This window comes from Olea europaea, unplaced genomic scaffold, assembly GCF_002742605.1.
Source record: "Olea europaea var. sylvestris unplaced genomic scaffold, O_europaea_v1 scaffold959, whole genome shotgun sequence".
NCBI lineage: Eukaryota > Viridiplantae > Streptophyta > Magnoliopsida > Lamiales > Oleaceae > Olea > Olea europaea.
This window is the reverse complement of record NW_019268088.1, coordinates 496,003-513,354: the sequence shown is the minus strand read 5'-3', so window position 1 is coordinate 513,354 and position 17,352 is coordinate 496,003. Positions and strand designations below refer to the sequence as shown.

Here is a 17,352-nt window from a genome sequence, read left to right as displayed (position 1 = left end):
CGAGTAATGATTAGACACAACCAACTCGGCTAGAATCTAACTTTGGGTGCTCCTGTTATTATTGAGGCAGTTTGTCTGCTTGAATGGCAGTTATAATCATGGTATATAATTTTAATTTATTATATTCTTGGAATTTAGTGGTACATCATGCTTGTGGTGCTATTCATGTTGCTTGAATAAAAGCGATTCCCACCATCTCTCTCACCTCGCATCATGCCTCAAATTCAAGGCTGATACCTCTTTTATTACCTTTTGGTCTTTGCATTGTTTGTCTTTCATATAGAGACAAATGGATGTATGGTTCGCACTTAATTTGCTGAGCTTGACTGCAGGAAGGAAGTAGAAGAATATGTCCAATGGGAGACTTTAAGCTTCCTCGATTTGATTGAGTAGAGTTTCTATTGGCACATCCATTCTATTCACTTGGAATTCAAGCTGGTTCTCATTGATGTTTAACGTTCTAGTGTAGCATAATGAAGGCTTATTATCCAATGTAATAAAAGGTGTAACAACGGCTCAAATAGAGTGCATTTTCACTTATGCATATGATGAAATTCTTTACATATGAAAGGACCAAGAGGAAAAGAATTTGTGATTGGTGGAAAACAGTTTTGTCTGACGAGATCAATCTGCTCTTTTAGACAAAATAGTCGGGTCAACTTACTCTTAACCTCTTTGCTATCACTTCAGCATGTTGCTTTGCTAAGTTTTCCTAGTGTTTAGATCTTCACGTTAATGATGAAATAAGTTTATAGGCTACTCATTTTTGGTATCCAGCCGCTGTTGGTTTTGTTGTTTGTATATCTGTTTGTGGGTTTGTTTGCCGTTCTGTTTAGAATTCTTTCCCCCATTCCTACTCCTTGTCTGGGCCTGGCTGCATCTCTCAGTGCTGGGAGGGTGAGATCTTGATAATAAATTTTAGATGAGAGATAATTGATGTGGAATCATATCCATAATTCCTCCTTATAAGTAGACTTGCAGTGTGTTTGGATGGAAGGGGACGATGTTAAGGGAATAATTACTTGTGGAGTGACAAGAAGCAATTGAAGGTTTAAAATTAGCCTACATTTTTATTTAGATAATTTGATGAAAAGGAAATTGAATATTCAAAAATAATTTACTGACACATGTTTTTCCACACAGCACGTTGGTTCAACTTATTCCTTTCCTCTCCTTTGCTTCCCTCTCCAGTTACACACAAAACTAAAAATATCCCCTTCCCTTCATTTCCTTCCCCCCCCCCCCCCCCCCCCCTCCCCCCTCCCTCCCACATGTGCGTTTTCCTTTTTTATTTTTATTTTTCCACTGCATCCTAAGTCAAAAGGAAGTATTGCTGTAGCTTAATTACTGAAGTACTGCCTTTTTGGTTTTATTAAAATCCTCACTCCTAGTAAATAATCATTTATATTGATAATCATACATTTTTCTTCTTTGAATAACTGAATGGTTTGTATATTTGCAATTGATCCAGATGAAGTTTATAGAATGATCATGAGGACACTAATATATTGACTAAAATCCTTGAGGTTAATAGTAGTGGTGTCAATTGGGCCGGCGAGATCGTGCCAGTTGAAGGGAAACTTGTACCTTGTGGCGGGTGGGCAGGCCTGGTTTTCCAGTGGCGAATCCACAACATGATTTAGTGAGGGCAGAACTTAGCAGTGCAACAAGCCAGAGATCTACTTATTTAGCAATGAATAGGTAGAGATCTGTCTTAGCACTGAATACATAGTGATCACCGGCTTTGTAGCTGCTTAACGGGTACATAAGCTGCCTTCTATCAGCAATGGAAAAGATTTGAAAGGAACCCTTACAAAAGCTCGTCTTTAACTCATGCAAAACACTGGTAGTTGAGGTGTTATGGTTATGGATTTCCCGGAACGAAAATGATACTTTGTCCTGATCAGGAATTGCTGGAATATTACCTTTTTCATTTATAAAACAGGAAGAGTAAATACCTCTATTATATTTTGATTTACGTGATTCAGATTTTAAATAAAATTGTATAAAAATGAAGATAAATAAAGACATCAGAAAATATAAGTCATGCAGTAATTTTCACTATTCAACTTAAAATAACTTGATAAAACATAATAAATTATACTAGTACATGAATTCACCTGAATTTATTTTTCGCTGAAACCCATAGGCCACCCAAATTGAAGCTCTTCGTTGGACTTCTACAATGGGACACAAGTTTGTGTTTTAAGCAGCAGATGAATGATTTTCATGGAAAAGGACTTGTAGTGGCAATGATTCATTGCATTATTAAAGAACAGTGGTGATTGAGAAACCGAAAACAAAACAAAATAACAAGGAACTTGGTCAATTTTTCACCTTTAAGTTTTCCATGTTTATTTGTATGTCCTGGTGATGCAGTATACTATGGAAGAATTATAGGAGAGGGGAAAAGGAAAGAGAAAAAGAAAAGGAGAAAGGAAGGAGGGAGGGAGGGAGGGAGGGGTAGAAAGATGAAAGGGAGAGAATAGAGGGATAGGGGAAAGATATCAATTTTTATTTAAATCAAAAGCTTGTCTGAATTGCATTGCATAAACCCCTTTATATAGGATTTCAAAAGACTCATTAAGTAAGAAATACTATAAAATCAAATCATAATTTCGTTTCCTAAAATAAGCTTTAAAATTGGAAACTAAATAATATAATCGCTCTTATAATATTGCGTCATTTTTCTCCGACTGAGAGAACTTGACTCCGGCGATGTAGAATAGAACTTCGTACTCTAAGGAGGTCAATTTCTTGTCTTCACCAAATGCCTGTATTGGACCTTGGACGACAACATCTCACTGAATGCGTACCAAGGATGACGATCTTTCTTATGATTCAAATAACAAAACTAAATAATTGACAATAATTGAAGCTGCAAATCATCTCCAATAATATGATCTAGCCAAGGGAGACGATTTTCCTTTTAACCAAGCAGCGAGAATGATCTCCAAAAAGCAACAACACATGCAGCTCATCCGCAAAAGTTATTATAGAATTCACCAAATAAGTGCGAGACACTAGCATGGTAGATTGGTTTGTAGAAACAAATGAGTGTAACACCCGTAGCTTGGATGTGCCTTGAGAAGTAAACAATTTTGTCATATTGAAAACATTACATTTATTTAAGTGTAATGGTCGGTCAAATAGATTAAATTCAAGTGAGCGATCTAATTTCTTCTTTACATATTTTGGACATCGTGCGAAAGAAATACGGAATAAGGCATAAAAATCACCATGGAAGTATTTGTCTAAAAATCGTGTTGAGTGCAAGCTCATAAATTTTATGACTGAAAATAGTTTTACTTTTAAACTCGTCATGAAAATCAAGAAAGGAAAAAGCTAAAGTAATATGATGATAATTAGTAGGCAACAACCGAATGTCAATAGGAAATTGTTTCGTTGGACAATGACCTTAGAGCACCTGTCAACTAAAGGAGTATCATACCGTGGAGGGAAAGTCGTATGAAAAGCAATGTTAGAGTCACACAAAGGATTAGACCTAAACGACTTCGGCGTGAAATCGAGGATAGGTGGATTATTTGACTTAGGTGGCAACACAGTAGATAATTCCTCATTCTCGATATCTAAATACGCAATTGGCTCAACAATAGGAACCTCAGTTTCTCCCTCAAGAGTAATACAACTAGACTCAGAAGGTGATTGTCGAGATAAGGGTGGTAGACCTAGCTTATGGCTCATGTGGTGAAGATGGAAGGGTAAGTTGATTAGCCTGTTGATAAGCGTCACCTAAGGATTAGAATGTAGGATTATTATTAGGTAAGATTTCAGGATTTAAACCATATATAAACTTAGACGCTGTGATGTGAAGAGGTTCATAAATATAACAATTGTGTAGCAACTTCGAAATGGGTAGATATGTATTAACAGTGGAATTGCCTACAGTGCAAAAAGAATTAATTTAACAATTAAGTTCGATAATATACAGTGGCATATTATTACTTAGAATTTGTTTCATCTCATCCCACGAGGTGACAGTGCGTTGACCTAGACGATTACGCAAATATAATCTCCAATAAGTTTTAGGAGAACCAACCAATGACATATTAGCATGACAAATTTTACATGAGTCACTTAAATTGCGATAGACTAAGAATTTTTCAAGATTGTCAAGCCAATCTAGAATGAATAGGGTTTAGTAAGGGCATCTTCAATGGTTGCACCATTGCACCATTTTTTGGTGCAAAGTTGCTCCAATGTAACACCAAACTTTACACCATTTTGGTGCAAAATGATACAAAGTGTAAAATGTCTCTTTTGCCATTATTTAACATTGCCCAAATAAATTTGTTAAAGGTATTTATGTCATTTGTGCTATATATTTTTTAATACAATAAATTATTTTTATTTTTATTAATATTAATATTATTATTATTTGCATTTAAAATAAATTTTAAATGTAAAACATAATAATTAATAAATTAATTAAAGACGAAAACAATTTAAAATACAACAAACACAATTATTTATTGAAGTTAACACGAAATATATTAAACAATGACATACATACGATAATCTAATTTTATTTTGAAAAAAAGGAAACATAAAAAACTCACATTGCACCTCGAAATGCATTAATCGATCATTTGTGGGATGAACATATGAATTCCGAGAATTAAATTGCAAAAATTTTGCGACTTCAAAATATCATATATCCAAATTCGAAATGCATTGTACTATTTTCTGATGGCATGATTTCATATTTTCGTTGTTGTATTGTTTTTATTAATTGTTCTATGTTTTTCTATATTTATTAATGAATTTAATATTTTCTGTAATTTAACGTAATTATTTATTTAGTAATTTATGTGTTTATAAAATAATTAAATAAATAATATTTCAAATAAATAAATTATAAAGAATAAAAAAGGAAAGAAAATGGTTAAACACTGTTCATATGGTGTAACTTTTGGTGTAATGGTTGAAGATGAATTTTAGTTTGGTGTAAGATTTGGTGCAAAATTTAGTGCAAAATGGTACAAAATTTGGTACAAGGCTGGAGATGGCCTAAGACCACCAAAGTCCCACAGGTTGATTGAAAGTTGCCTAAAAGGAGAATGTACGTACTCAACAGAAGTCCTAGACGGAGGATAATTGTGTTAATAAGTGGAATGAAAAGGTACGTGTCTATGGTAGTGATCAAAGGACGTGATCTATGCATAGGAATTCTTATATGGAAGCAACCGGAGATTTGGAGGAACTAATATATTTGGGGCTGCAACGGCTATCAAGGCAGAGAAAAATGGGTACTTAGATCATGGAGGTGTGAGTGGCGTGGCTTCTCGTGGTGGTGATGGAAATAGAGGAGGAACGGGTGATTTTCTGTCTTGGATGGAATTAAATTGTTGGTGTAGGTAAGGGTGGACAAAACTTGCCAACTGAACCAATTGAACCGAACCGGAACCGGAACTGGAACCGCATGGTTCTTCTTAAATTAAATGCCCAAACGGGTATCTAAGTCGAAAACTGAAAGATTTGATTCGATTCTCGATTTGAGACCAAGAACTGGAAATTAAATAAGAACTGAATCTTCTTATTTCCCCTTTTTTTTATCTTAAATAAATCAAATTATTTTATTTTTTAAAATAAATTTGCTGGCTAGTTAATTTAGCTCAAACCCAAAATATAATTTTCCTATTTCTAATTTTTAGTTCAAGCCCAACTTAATCAAGTTAAACTAAGTTTTACTTAAATTTCTTATTCTACGTAGTGTCATTTATGCCGTTCTGGAGAAATTGAATTGGAAACTCGGCTACATCTCTCTTCATTATAGTGAGTTCGCTATCTTCCCTTTTTTGTGATTTTAACAGTTAAATCTACAAAGATCTAAACAACGAGAAGTGCAAAAAATATTACGAGATTAGACCACGTTATTTTGTAAGAGTTAAAATTGAATATATCATTAGTTAAATTAATGTAACGTCGTTGTAAATGTTAAAAAATTAATAACCGAATCAAACCAAATTGAACGGAATTGAACCCGAATAGTTCCATAATCAATTTTGTACCCACGGTTCGACGTACTAATTATCCGAAAATTTGGGTTTGGTTCGATTTTCTTTAGAACCGAACTGAACCAGACCATGTCTAGTCCTAAGTGTAGGAGGTGTGTTGAGGTGGTGGTGGAATGATGGGATGCTGGCAAAGCCGGTGGTCAGGACAATGGGACTGGTCAGCATGATACTCCTGGGGTCAGGCTATTATGAAGGTATAGGTTAGATGTTGTGACGGCTGGATGAAGTATTAGCGATGGGTATTTGGTGGGTGGAGGAAAGTAATGGTGGTGGCTGTAGACGGCGACGATGGAGTGGTGATGGAGCCCATTGACGTTGGCAGTTTGAGCTAGGGATTATGGTTAAAAGCGTACTAGGTGGGCTATGGAAAGTGTGCTATTGTGCATGGGCTTATTATATGGTTATATGTGGCAGGTTCGAGGTGAGTATTTGTGTGATGATGGTTATGATGTTGGGTTAATATTAACTGATTATTATTGGGGCGGAGTCAACTAGTCTGCTAGGCAGGTCATGCGGAGAGTAATTTAGTGAGTTGGTCTGTATGGTGAATGGGCTAGGGTTATGTTGGGCTGTATGTGATAATGGGTGTCCAATGGGTTAGGATAAATAGGAGTTGGTTTGATTGTGTTGAAATATTTAATTGCATTGTCTGTATTTGGCTTGTGTGTAAGTGGGCCAGGATTGGGTTTTTAGAGTTGGACTTTTGTGTTTTGAAGAAGCAATAGCAATAGGTAATCTGTAATTGAAACCTTACCTTTTTTTTTTCTTTCTTGGAACAAACTGCAAAAACTTAAGAGACTGAAAACAAACTTTAGTGCTACTGCCGATCCTTTTTGTTTTGATTGAGTGGGAAAAGTTGGTGATGGATATAAAGGGTGGTGGTGGTATAATTCAGATTGCTTATTGGTGTTGTTCAAAGGAAACAGGGGGGAAAGGGAAGGGGGGGAAAAAATGGGGGGGGGGGGGGGGGGTGGATATAATGAGAAGGAGAGAATAGAGAGATAGGGGAAAGATATCAATAAAATAAGCTTTAAAATTGAAAACTAAATAATATAATATTTTTTATAATATTGCATGAGATGTTTGGGATTGATGTTCTATTTCAATTGTCGTGATATTTCTGGCTCCATCATTTGGTCAAAAATAAAGAATGAGAGTGAGAGAATAGAGAGGGGAAATATGTCCATTTTTATTCATTCAAAGCTTGCCTGTATTAGATTTCATAGGCCCCTCTATATAGGGTTTCAAAAGCCTATTCTAAGTAAGAAATTCTATAAAATCAAATCATAATTGTGTTTCCTAAAATAAGCTTTAAAATTGGAAATTAAATAATATATAATCTCTTATAATATTGCATCACTTGGTCCGCATACCAGACTCAAAGTGGGCCAGGTTCGGCCTACATGCTGAACCTAGAAGTGTCAATTTTTTATATGAATTGAAAATAAATTCGTAATTGTAGAAATCATATCCGAATTTTGGAATATAGTTTTTTCAAACTAACAATTTACAATTAGATGCATTATATAGTTGAAGATATATCCCAACTAAAAAACCTACTTAGCTATCAATCATTTATATCTTATAGTTTCAGTACATCCAACTAGGTTGGCATTTATTTAACTTTAGTTCAATTATTTGCACTCATATGGTGTCTATTACGTCGAGATTTTGGAAGTCTTTGGTGATATTTTCAAAATTTTGATCTTATATAAATGTTGTATCTTCCCAATCCTTCATGCAAATGACTCTCCCTTATATCTTCTTCATCCTTGGCCCTCTTTTGCTCGGCACCTTGTTACCAATGTTGAAAGTCGATTCCAATACTGTTGTTGAGATTTGATATGTAGTGAATTATCAGCCAAGCCAAGCCAAGACGTAGCAGTGGATATGACCATTCATGTGAATTCCACTATATGAAAATATCAAAGTATTGTATTTGTTCCTGTTTAAGAATTCTAGTGTACTGTAAACAATGTCATAGTTTGCAAGTAATTCACATTGTACAATCAGTGTTATTTAATGTAAAACTAGAACTACCATTTCTTTGTTAAGATATTGTAGAATACAACAATGATTTTCCTTTAGAAGTTGTATTCTACAATATCTTAACAAAGAAATGGTAGTTCTAGTACAACTTTGTTGTTACCATTTTTAAGAATAGAAATATTATACATTCAATTTGGTAGCTGTATTAAATATTTTAGTTCAATTGTTATTTCAAAAGTCAATTTCCTAGAAATTTTCTTTCACTTATTCTCGTACATTTAACAAGCAGCATGGCTGCATTTCCAGAAATACATCTGAATAAGGTTGGATATACTTTTTGTTGTGCACGCTCTCTAGATATACAAACAACTTCTATGAATCATTCCATTCTTTTTCTATTTTCTTCCCACAAAGAAGAAAAACTTGTTGGACTAATTGACCCACCAAGAACAGGATCTACTAGAAGTACTTTGGGTTTGTGTGGTATTGTATGATTGTGCTTTAGTTCAAGTGACAAGTGCCAGAACCCTATTTTGAAAAAATTAGACTACTCTTGTTTCTAATTTTTCTAGCCAAATTAATTTCTTTAGTGAAAAAGTTTACAGCACAGAACAGAATTGTTGAAACAAATTTGAAACAGACAGAGACATGCAAAGAGAACATATACCATGTCTTCTTATTTTCCCCACAAGAGGTTCATAACGGAGGGACTAGTCATTGTCGAAGTAGAAAGCGCAGGTTATCTTGAACAGTTGCTGCCTGTTTGTTTCTTACATGAAGTAATGCTGCATATAGACACTGATTCCTCTTCTTTCTGATTGACATGCAAGTTTGTTAGTTGGAGAGAGGCTTAAATAAACAGTTTCCTCCCCATACTCAGGAAATATTCAGGAATTTATTTCAATGATTTCACATGGTTATAAGATGTAGACTTTCAACTATTACTACACAGATTTTGAGAATTGATTTTCTAGGAAGAAGGAAGTATCATTATCATTCTTATTTGGCATCAATTTCTTTCTATTATCTGCATTATGATATGAACTAGTTGGGTGCAGGATTGTGTTGTCAAAGTGTTAGCAGCAACTAAGGAGATTAAAAATGTCGACCAATTGGAGGACAAGCATCGTGAAGGGAATTTCAAGAAGCCGAAAGAAACCAGTGAAGGAATCGAGAAGGCTGAAAATCGATAGTCAACAGCTGTTACTCTAATTTGAGTTTGTTCACTCCACAGTACTCTTAGATGCCTCTCCTATAGACCATTCGATAATTCAAAACCTTGTAGAAGGAACTGGTTTCTCAAGTTTTCTGGAGTTTTGATTTTGACAATGAAAGCTTAGCTGAAATGGAATTAATGTTTGGCATCTTGCATATATGTTAAAATATTGTTTTATCAGTGTTTGTTTACCTTGATCAAATGACGATTGTTTGCACGTAATAGAACTACAATTCTGAGTTTTTCGTGCCAAGCTTCGTTCTTGTTTATTTATCATATGAACCACGCTTTTCTAAGCTTCACTTTGTCTAGTATGAGGTGGAGCTCCAGGTTCGAGAGGAGGACAACGGCTAGGAACAAAACGGTGTTGGTGGCAGTGGTGGTATCGAAGTGTAACGTTCCGAGATCTTTTTCATCTTCATTATTTTATTCTTTTATAAAAATAGATTTGAGGTGCTACCAACATCTTCTTTGTCTAATTTAAGTGGAAATATCACTTTCATTAAGTGTTGAAAATACATAAAATAACTACTAAACAATGTGCACAAAATTTAATATGAAAATGTGCTTCAAACAAAATTTAATATGAAAATGTGCTTCGAGAAAATTTACTTGGCGATCCAATAAGCATCACTCGGTCAATCTTTCAAGCGTTCAAACGACCGGTTCTCATCTGAAAAGTATTGTAAGAGCAAGTATTTTGAAAATACTTAGTAAGAATATATACACATTTTTATTTACATGATATAAATATAAAACCGACATAATATACCAACATTTCTTAGATTTAAAGTTCAAGGAATTTTTTAAGAATCCCCATATCCTATAGGATTTAACATCTTTGACCAAATAGTCCATCTTGTAGGATTTAACATATTTGACCTAACGGTCAATTCCGAAGAATTTAACATCGAGTTAGACCCGAAGGCTTCATAGCATTTTATGCCAAAATTTATACAAAGATCAAAGAATAAGAATTTATCACTTTGCAAAATGTATTCTTACCTCAATTTGATATCCAAGAATTTATTTGAAAATGATTTGTAAAAAATATAAATATGATACTCAGCTCAAATTCTAAAAATATTTGTGGTGGGAAGTATGTACAATAGAAACTGTGGTAGAAGAAAATCATTTCAACAATGTAGAGTTTATGTGTATGAATGTAAAGGAATGAAGTTGTGAAATTGTCTTAAAAGTAAAAGCAATCACCTAAATATATATACTCATAACAGTCACTTATAATTAGTTATGCACGTAACATAAATCAACAAAACGCATGTTAGGTTAAGGGTGAATTAATGGTGTTAATAGAATTTATTCATTATCAAGATTAATGAGGATAATTAGGTTTAATAAATTTAATTATAGGAAACCTATTCGTTTCCTTCCAATATAACCACGACCGTTCATATTTCTAGGAAAACTTATTTTATATTATATATTAATAAAATATTAAAAGATAACATATTTCTTTTTATTAGAATAACTGGAGCATACTAGTTCAAAATTATTTTTTTATTCCAAATTATATTATTTAATACAACGATAAAGCGAGTATAATATTGATATATTTTATCAACTTTTAAAATACGTAAATATTTGACCTAAATAAGATTTACGATAAATTCTAAGTACATGTGACGAGAATAAATCATCAACATTTGGACTTCTAATGTGACAACAAATATAAACATGAATTATTTCATTTGCTAAGTAACTCATATTAAATTTAGGCCCATATGAAAAATAGTAAAAAAGTTCAGGGTGTTGCAGAAGTGTCTCAATTGAGCGAATATATAAACGAAACTCCAGTTAGAATTATTCTTGTAAATCTAGAACCCACATCAATATCAAGCTCATTTAAACTCGAAGAATGCAAAGTTTGATTTTGAGCACGTGAAATTACCAAAGCATTCATGGTTCATAGTGTGCCCAAGGGACTAACCTCAATATATTTTATGTTAAGCACTGATGACGTGCCATATATATTCATCGGTACATAAGCTTATATTGGACCTCAATATTTGAATTAACTTTAAAATTTATCAATAAATTTATATGACACTTCATCGTTGTTTAACATAGATGAACACTAATATTCACTGCATCATTTTTATATATATACAGTAATGATCTCCTAAGTATCAGTGCTTAGTTTATGTTAAGTATCGATGACATGGTACGTCATTTAATTGATGAATCATTAAATTCATGAGACATACCATTAACTTATTCACCAATTAAATGGTGTGTCATGTCATCGATATTTAACATAAGTTAAACACTAATGTTTAGGAGATATATTTGACACATCACTTTATAATTTAAAATGACAATTTTAGTGGGACACAATTCAACCATAAAGAAACTATGTTCCACTAAATTTTGACACAATGTCAAAATTTGATTGATGAAATGGTAAAAGGAATAGGTGAGATGGGACAAGACATCTCAACTCGTTTAGAGCAAACACTATGAGAGATAATTCATACTTCTCTAGCAAATGCCCGCACTTTTGATAACATAATAACAATTATTAGAAAAATATTTTCTCTTTGTATTCATTAAAGGATATCAAACGTGCATGGCCAGTGCGTAACACTAAGCAAACTGATAAAGACAACTAATTAATCAAAATAATTAGTGTGTTTCAAAAGGGTATCTATCATGTAAGACACACGCTTACTTATATTATTATTGTATTCATTTAGCTCCTTAGATGGGATTAAAATCAAAATTTTAGTCCCCGTTTGATCCCCATTAAATTCAATTACATTACATTCATTTTTCTCTCTCTTATTTTCAACCACACAATCTTCCATAAAATAATATTACATATAAGTCGAAAATTTTTCCTTTTTTTTTCAATCACTCATTTTTCTAAAAAATACTATTCCCCCCATTTTTATTTTCAGGTAATGAAGGTCAAACGAGGGCTTAATTTAAGTCAACGTCAACAATTATTTTTAGCCACATATTTGATGGGACTCACAACCTTTTAACCACACATTTCATCAATTTTTATCAAAATTTAATAAATATTTGATTTTAATCATCTACGGATTAATTTTATAAAAGTGTTTTTTCTAGAAGCTCTAAAAGCTGGTCCACATACAAAATGGCAGAAAATAATGTGACATATATTTTTACATTTAAGAGGTCCAGTCACTTAATTACACTTAAGCGACATCTAAATTGCTTAGCATCACCTGTCTATATGAATAACATTATTCCTGCCGAACCATAAGCAAATAAACTTCCATTTTTCAATATTTCCCAAAAAAAAATTAAAAAAAAAGCTTAGTAGTATTATTATAATATTCAAATATTAAATTTTAGTAATAAATATTAATCGACATGGACGGAAATTAGAAACACAACGGTAACTTGTAAGCCAGTTACAACAAGGATAATGAGAGAGACATTAATGAAATGTGGCCTCTGAACTTCCTTCTAACTACATTATCTTGGGGGGCTCTGCATTTCAAATTTTTACATTTCTTGATTAGATTCACTGGTACATAATTTAACGGTCACATCTACCAATTTAATTTTCTGCTATATAATATATACATACACATTTTCTTCATAGCTTTTCAGTGTGTTTGAGAAGAACCCATGTTGTAACCAGGAGAATATTTTGTCTCCCTTCATTTGTGAGTTCATCTCTCTCTCTCTCTATGTATAACAAGCTTATTGCATCCCACTTCCCTTGCGAAAGGCGGGTTTATAAGCACTTTGGATATTTTTCCCTTAAAAATTGATTTTAAAGGCGACTTCATCGAAAGTAGTTGTTACCTTCTTATTTTCCTTTTTATTAATCATTCTTTTCTTGTATTGTTTATATAGTATTGGACATGAGTCGACAACAAATGGACAAGATTTTTGCTTAAGCTAGCATATTTTTGGCATTATTTAGCTCTTTCTTTATTATCAAAGACAATAATTTGATGCATAGTTGTGGTGCTATTTAGTGACACATAATGGCTAATGAGTGAGAATATTGATAGATCACTTTCCAGCATAGAATTCCATGCCTTTCAAAGAGAAAAGCAACAATTCAGCACTTGCTTTTACTTTAGCTTTATTGTGAATCCTTTTTATTTTATTTTACCTTTTTGTTTCTCAATGGTCGCTTAAATTTCCTATATGGTTTCCTAGACCTTCTAGGCATGTTTCTTACGATACTCGACAGACACGATTTTAATTTCTTTTTCTTCTTTAATATTGCAAGTGCAGTTGAATACACATGGCTAAACTTACCTTCTGTTCATAGTTCTGCTGCAAGTTAATTTCCTTTTTGATGCATCATGATAAAGTGACATTCTGCTTTTTTTTTTACTTTGATAAAGTCAATGAAGAATCTATTGCTTTTTAAACCTTGTTCAAAATAAGGACCCCCCAATCTATTGCATCAATTTGCAATTAAATTCCACTCTCATATTTAAAAGATATCAACAAGAAAAGTTAACAAGAAGTACAAAACTGAATTTATACTACATAAAAAAGGAATTTTAAATAATTTAATCAACGTATCGTTTCAATACTTTTTTGAAAAATCGTATGTAAACGTATCTGACACGTGCATTGTAGCTTCTGCATTAAGTCCTTAGTCTCTCTACAGTATTTTCATTAATGTACACATTTTTCTTACTTTTTTTGTTATCTTGTTATATTTTCATTAAATGATCTGTTTTTTAAGAGTTTGATTTAGCTAATGCGATGCTTCCAAAGCTAAACCAAATGGCTCGCCTTTCTTAGATAAAGTCTGAAAAGAATGGCTTTTTGTTCAAAAGAGTGCCAAACCATTATAGAGATTTGGAACTTTATAATTGAAAATTCAAAAGTTCAAATTCTGATTCAACCATTTACTTCATCTGATGGTTTCCCAGTTTCTAATTAAGGCAACTATGGTTCCTTTTTGGAGAGCACATTGAAGGAGGTACTTCAACTTTTATTTTGAAAATGCAAATCAAAAGAGAATAGGGTAGTGGTAATAACCTTGAGTTTATCCATGATTTTTCTTTCATTTTTCAAACGGCAATGACGCCGGTATTTTCTTGTTATCTATCTCTTAAAAAAGAGCAATTTGTGCAGAATCTTGTTTGTTATATTATCTTTTTCATTCTTTCCAGTCTCAGTTTCTTGCTTCTGCAATACACTTGAAACAAAATTATATTGCTGAGAATAAAGTTCACTCTTAAGTACAATACTTCTTGCCATTGCTCGTACTGAATTGGCGCTTTCTATAGTATACTTTATTGTACTTAATAGATGCTTCTTTTAAGATAAAATCAGCTACAATTATTAAAGTTATTATTTTTTATCATATTCTTTGTTGTTTTCCAGGATAGAACATGAATTGAGAAAGCTTTCTGGGATCAAATTCAACTACTTGTGTTATCTGCAAAATTTGATGAAATGAAACTCCTGTTTCTAGTGGCAGCCGTTGCAAATCTATCTCTTTTATTACCGAATTTGCAACAGATTATTGCGGATCTTGATTCTGACAGGAGGGCTCTACTTGATTTTGCTGATTCTGTCCCGCATCTTCGGAAGCTCAACTGGAATACTAATGTTTCTATATGCTCTTCTTGGGTTGGCATAATTTGCAGTAAGGACAGAACTAGAGTGCACGAAATCCATCTTCCTGGGATCGGACTTTATGGATCATTCCCACCAAAAACAATTGGAAAACTCGATGATCTTAGGGTCCTTAGCCTTCGATCCAACCATCTCAATGGAATCCTTCCTTCTGATATCCTATCCATTCCTTCCCTCCAATCCATCTACCTTCAACACAATAACTTCTCTGGTGATGTCCCTCCTGCCCTCTCTCCTCGACTTAGTGTAGTTGATCTATCCTTCAACTCTTTTACCGGGGAGATTCCTTCCACAGTTAAGAACTTGAGGAGATTATCTACTTTAAATCTCCAGTTTAATTCGTTCTCTGGAGAAGTCCCCAATCTTGACCTCCCAAGGCTTAAGAGTTTGAATTTGAGCCATAACTTGCTGAATGGCTCGATTCCATATTCACTACAGAAGTTTTCAATTTCTTCATTCTTAGGAAACTTTCATTTATGCGGTTCACCATTAACTTCTTGCTCTACATTATCTCCATCCCCTTCCCCTTCGATTGACAATTTTTCACCTACAACTTCTGGAAGACATAATGCTTCTCACTCGAAGAAACTTAATTCAGGAGTAATCATTGCTATTGTGAGTGGTGGCTGTTTAATATTGCTTCTTCTAATTTTGGTGATGTTCGTCTTCTGTTGGAAGAAGAAAGATAGAGGCATTAGTGTGACAAAAGCTAAGGCCTCTAGTGGTGGAAAAAATGAAAATTTGAATTCTGAGGATTTTGGAAGTGGAGTACAAGGAGCCGAGAAGAACAAACTCGTATTCTTCGAAGGGTGCTCTTATAGCTTTGATCTCGAAGATTTGTTAAGGGCATCAGCCGAAGTACTTGGGAAGGGTAGTTATGGTACAGCTTACAAAGCTGTTCTGGACGAGGCAACTGTACTAGTGGTGAAACGTCTAAGGGAAGTTGAGGTTGGAAAGAAGGAATTTGAACAACATATGGAGATCGTGGATAGAATTGGTCGACACCCTAACATTGTGCCACTTCGTGCTTATTATTATTCGAAAGATGAAAAGCTTCTTGTTTGGGAATACCAGCCTGCCGGTAGTTTGTCTGCTGCCTTGCACGGTATGATTTCCTCTTGATTTTCCTTGTTCTACTGAATTGTGTCGAGCTTAATTGTAGTGTTAACTGTTCCCTCTACTGTGGAACACCCTTGATCCTAATCCACATAAAGAAGCTTGAGGAGACACTATTGTGTGGTGTGAGAGTCTCATACATAGATCTTTGAGATCTTCCTTGTAAATTTCTTCTCGATTTTAGTGAAAATTTCGCATTGTCGAGTAGACTTACTTTTCACATCAAGAGGGAACAACTATAAATGTCTGTTTTTCTGCTCGTTGATTTTGTTTATGACAAGGCAAACGTATAATGGACAATCAATCAGAAACCATTTTCTGTGTGTCCAGTTTCTTGTTTCTTACAAGGCAAAAGCATAATGGACAATCTTTTCTTACATCTAGTGCACCAGTAGATATTTCCGCTTGACATATTCTGTATGATGAACCACAATAGGTAACAGAGGCACCGGGACAAGTCCACTCGATTGGGATTCGAGGCTGAAGATTTCAATCGGAGCAGCAAAGGGAATTGCCTATATCCATTCTGAAGGTGGTGCTAAATTCACTCATGGAAACATAAAGTCCTCAAACATACTCCTCAACCCAGATCTTGATGGCCGAGTTTCTGATTTCGGCTTAAGCCATTTGATGAATTATTACCCTAAAAAATACCGAGGTGCTGGTTATCGAGCTCCAGAAGTGATTGAGATGCGAAAAGTCACTCAAAAATCTGATGTCTACAGCTTTGGAGTAGTCTTACTTGAGATGCTCACTGGGAAATCCCCCATCCAATCTTCAGGCTACAATGATGTTGTTGATCTACCTAGGTGGGTGAGATCTGTTGTTCGTGAGGAATGGACAGCTGAAGTTTTCGACGTGGAGCTGACAAGGCACCCAAACATTGAAGAAGAGCTGGTGCAAATGCTTCAGATTGCTCTTGCTTGTGTGGCGAAAGTGCCAGATATGCGACCAAATATGGACGATGTAGTTAGATTGATCGAGGAAATTCGACAATCTGAACTCGAGAACAGGCTTTCGTCTGAGGACAATATGTCAAAGGGATCCAATGTGCAAACACCAGAATAATTTGAGCTTAAAGCTTACACTTCAATTCTTGAAGGAATTTCAAATATATGTAGTCCATCCAAATCTTTCACCAATTCAAGGCCATCAACTGTTTCTCTGAACATTAAGATGAGCCTTATGCTTCCAAGTTTTTGCCTCTTTTATCTTGATGCAATTTCCCTCACATTTAAACCTTTATATGTCTTTTCTCTTCAGATCTTTTGGAACTTTGAACAAATCCATCTTTGTATAAATTATAATTCAGATGCCATATTGGAATATGCTGAACTTAGCTGGCTATTAAGGCAATGTTTGAGCTGCTCCCCCCCCCCCCATTGG

At 34.1% G+C, this 17,352-nt stretch overlaps 1 protein-coding gene and 1 long non-coding RNA gene across 5 annotated transcripts; both read left to right on the top strand.

The window, feature by feature from the left end:
* The first annotated feature begins 332 nt into the window (after positions 1-332).
* Positions 333-9,485, top strand: LOC111392663. The gene is made up of 2 exons (XR_002702299.1): positions 333-503; positions 9,086-9,485. It is a non-coding gene; the product is annotated as an uncharacterized LOC111392663 (long non-coding RNA).
* Positions 9,486-12,839: 3,354 nt separating this feature from the next.
* On the top strand, positions 12,840-17,294 carry LOC111392660 (probable inactive receptor kinase At5g58300). 4 transcript variants are annotated; one of them, XM_023018037.1, is made up of 3 exons: positions 12,840-12,902; positions 14,596-15,955; positions 16,403-17,294. In XM_023018037.1, the coding sequence occupies exons 2-3, from the start codon at positions 14,668-14,670 to the stop codon at positions 17,032-17,034; spliced, it is 1,920 nt and encodes a 639-aa protein (XP_022873805.1). In that variant the 5' UTR covers positions 12,840-12,902; positions 14,596-14,667; the 3' UTR covers positions 17,035-17,294. The 4 variants fall into 4 exon arrangements, with proteins under 4 accessions (XP_022873805.1, XP_022873803.1, XP_022873804.1 ...); XM_023018035.1 differs by lacking the exon at positions 12,840-12,902 and adding an exon at positions 13,959-14,188; XM_023018036.1 differs by lacking the exon at positions 12,840-12,902 and adding an exon at positions 14,248-14,298.
* Positions 17,295-17,352: the final 58 nt, after the last annotated feature.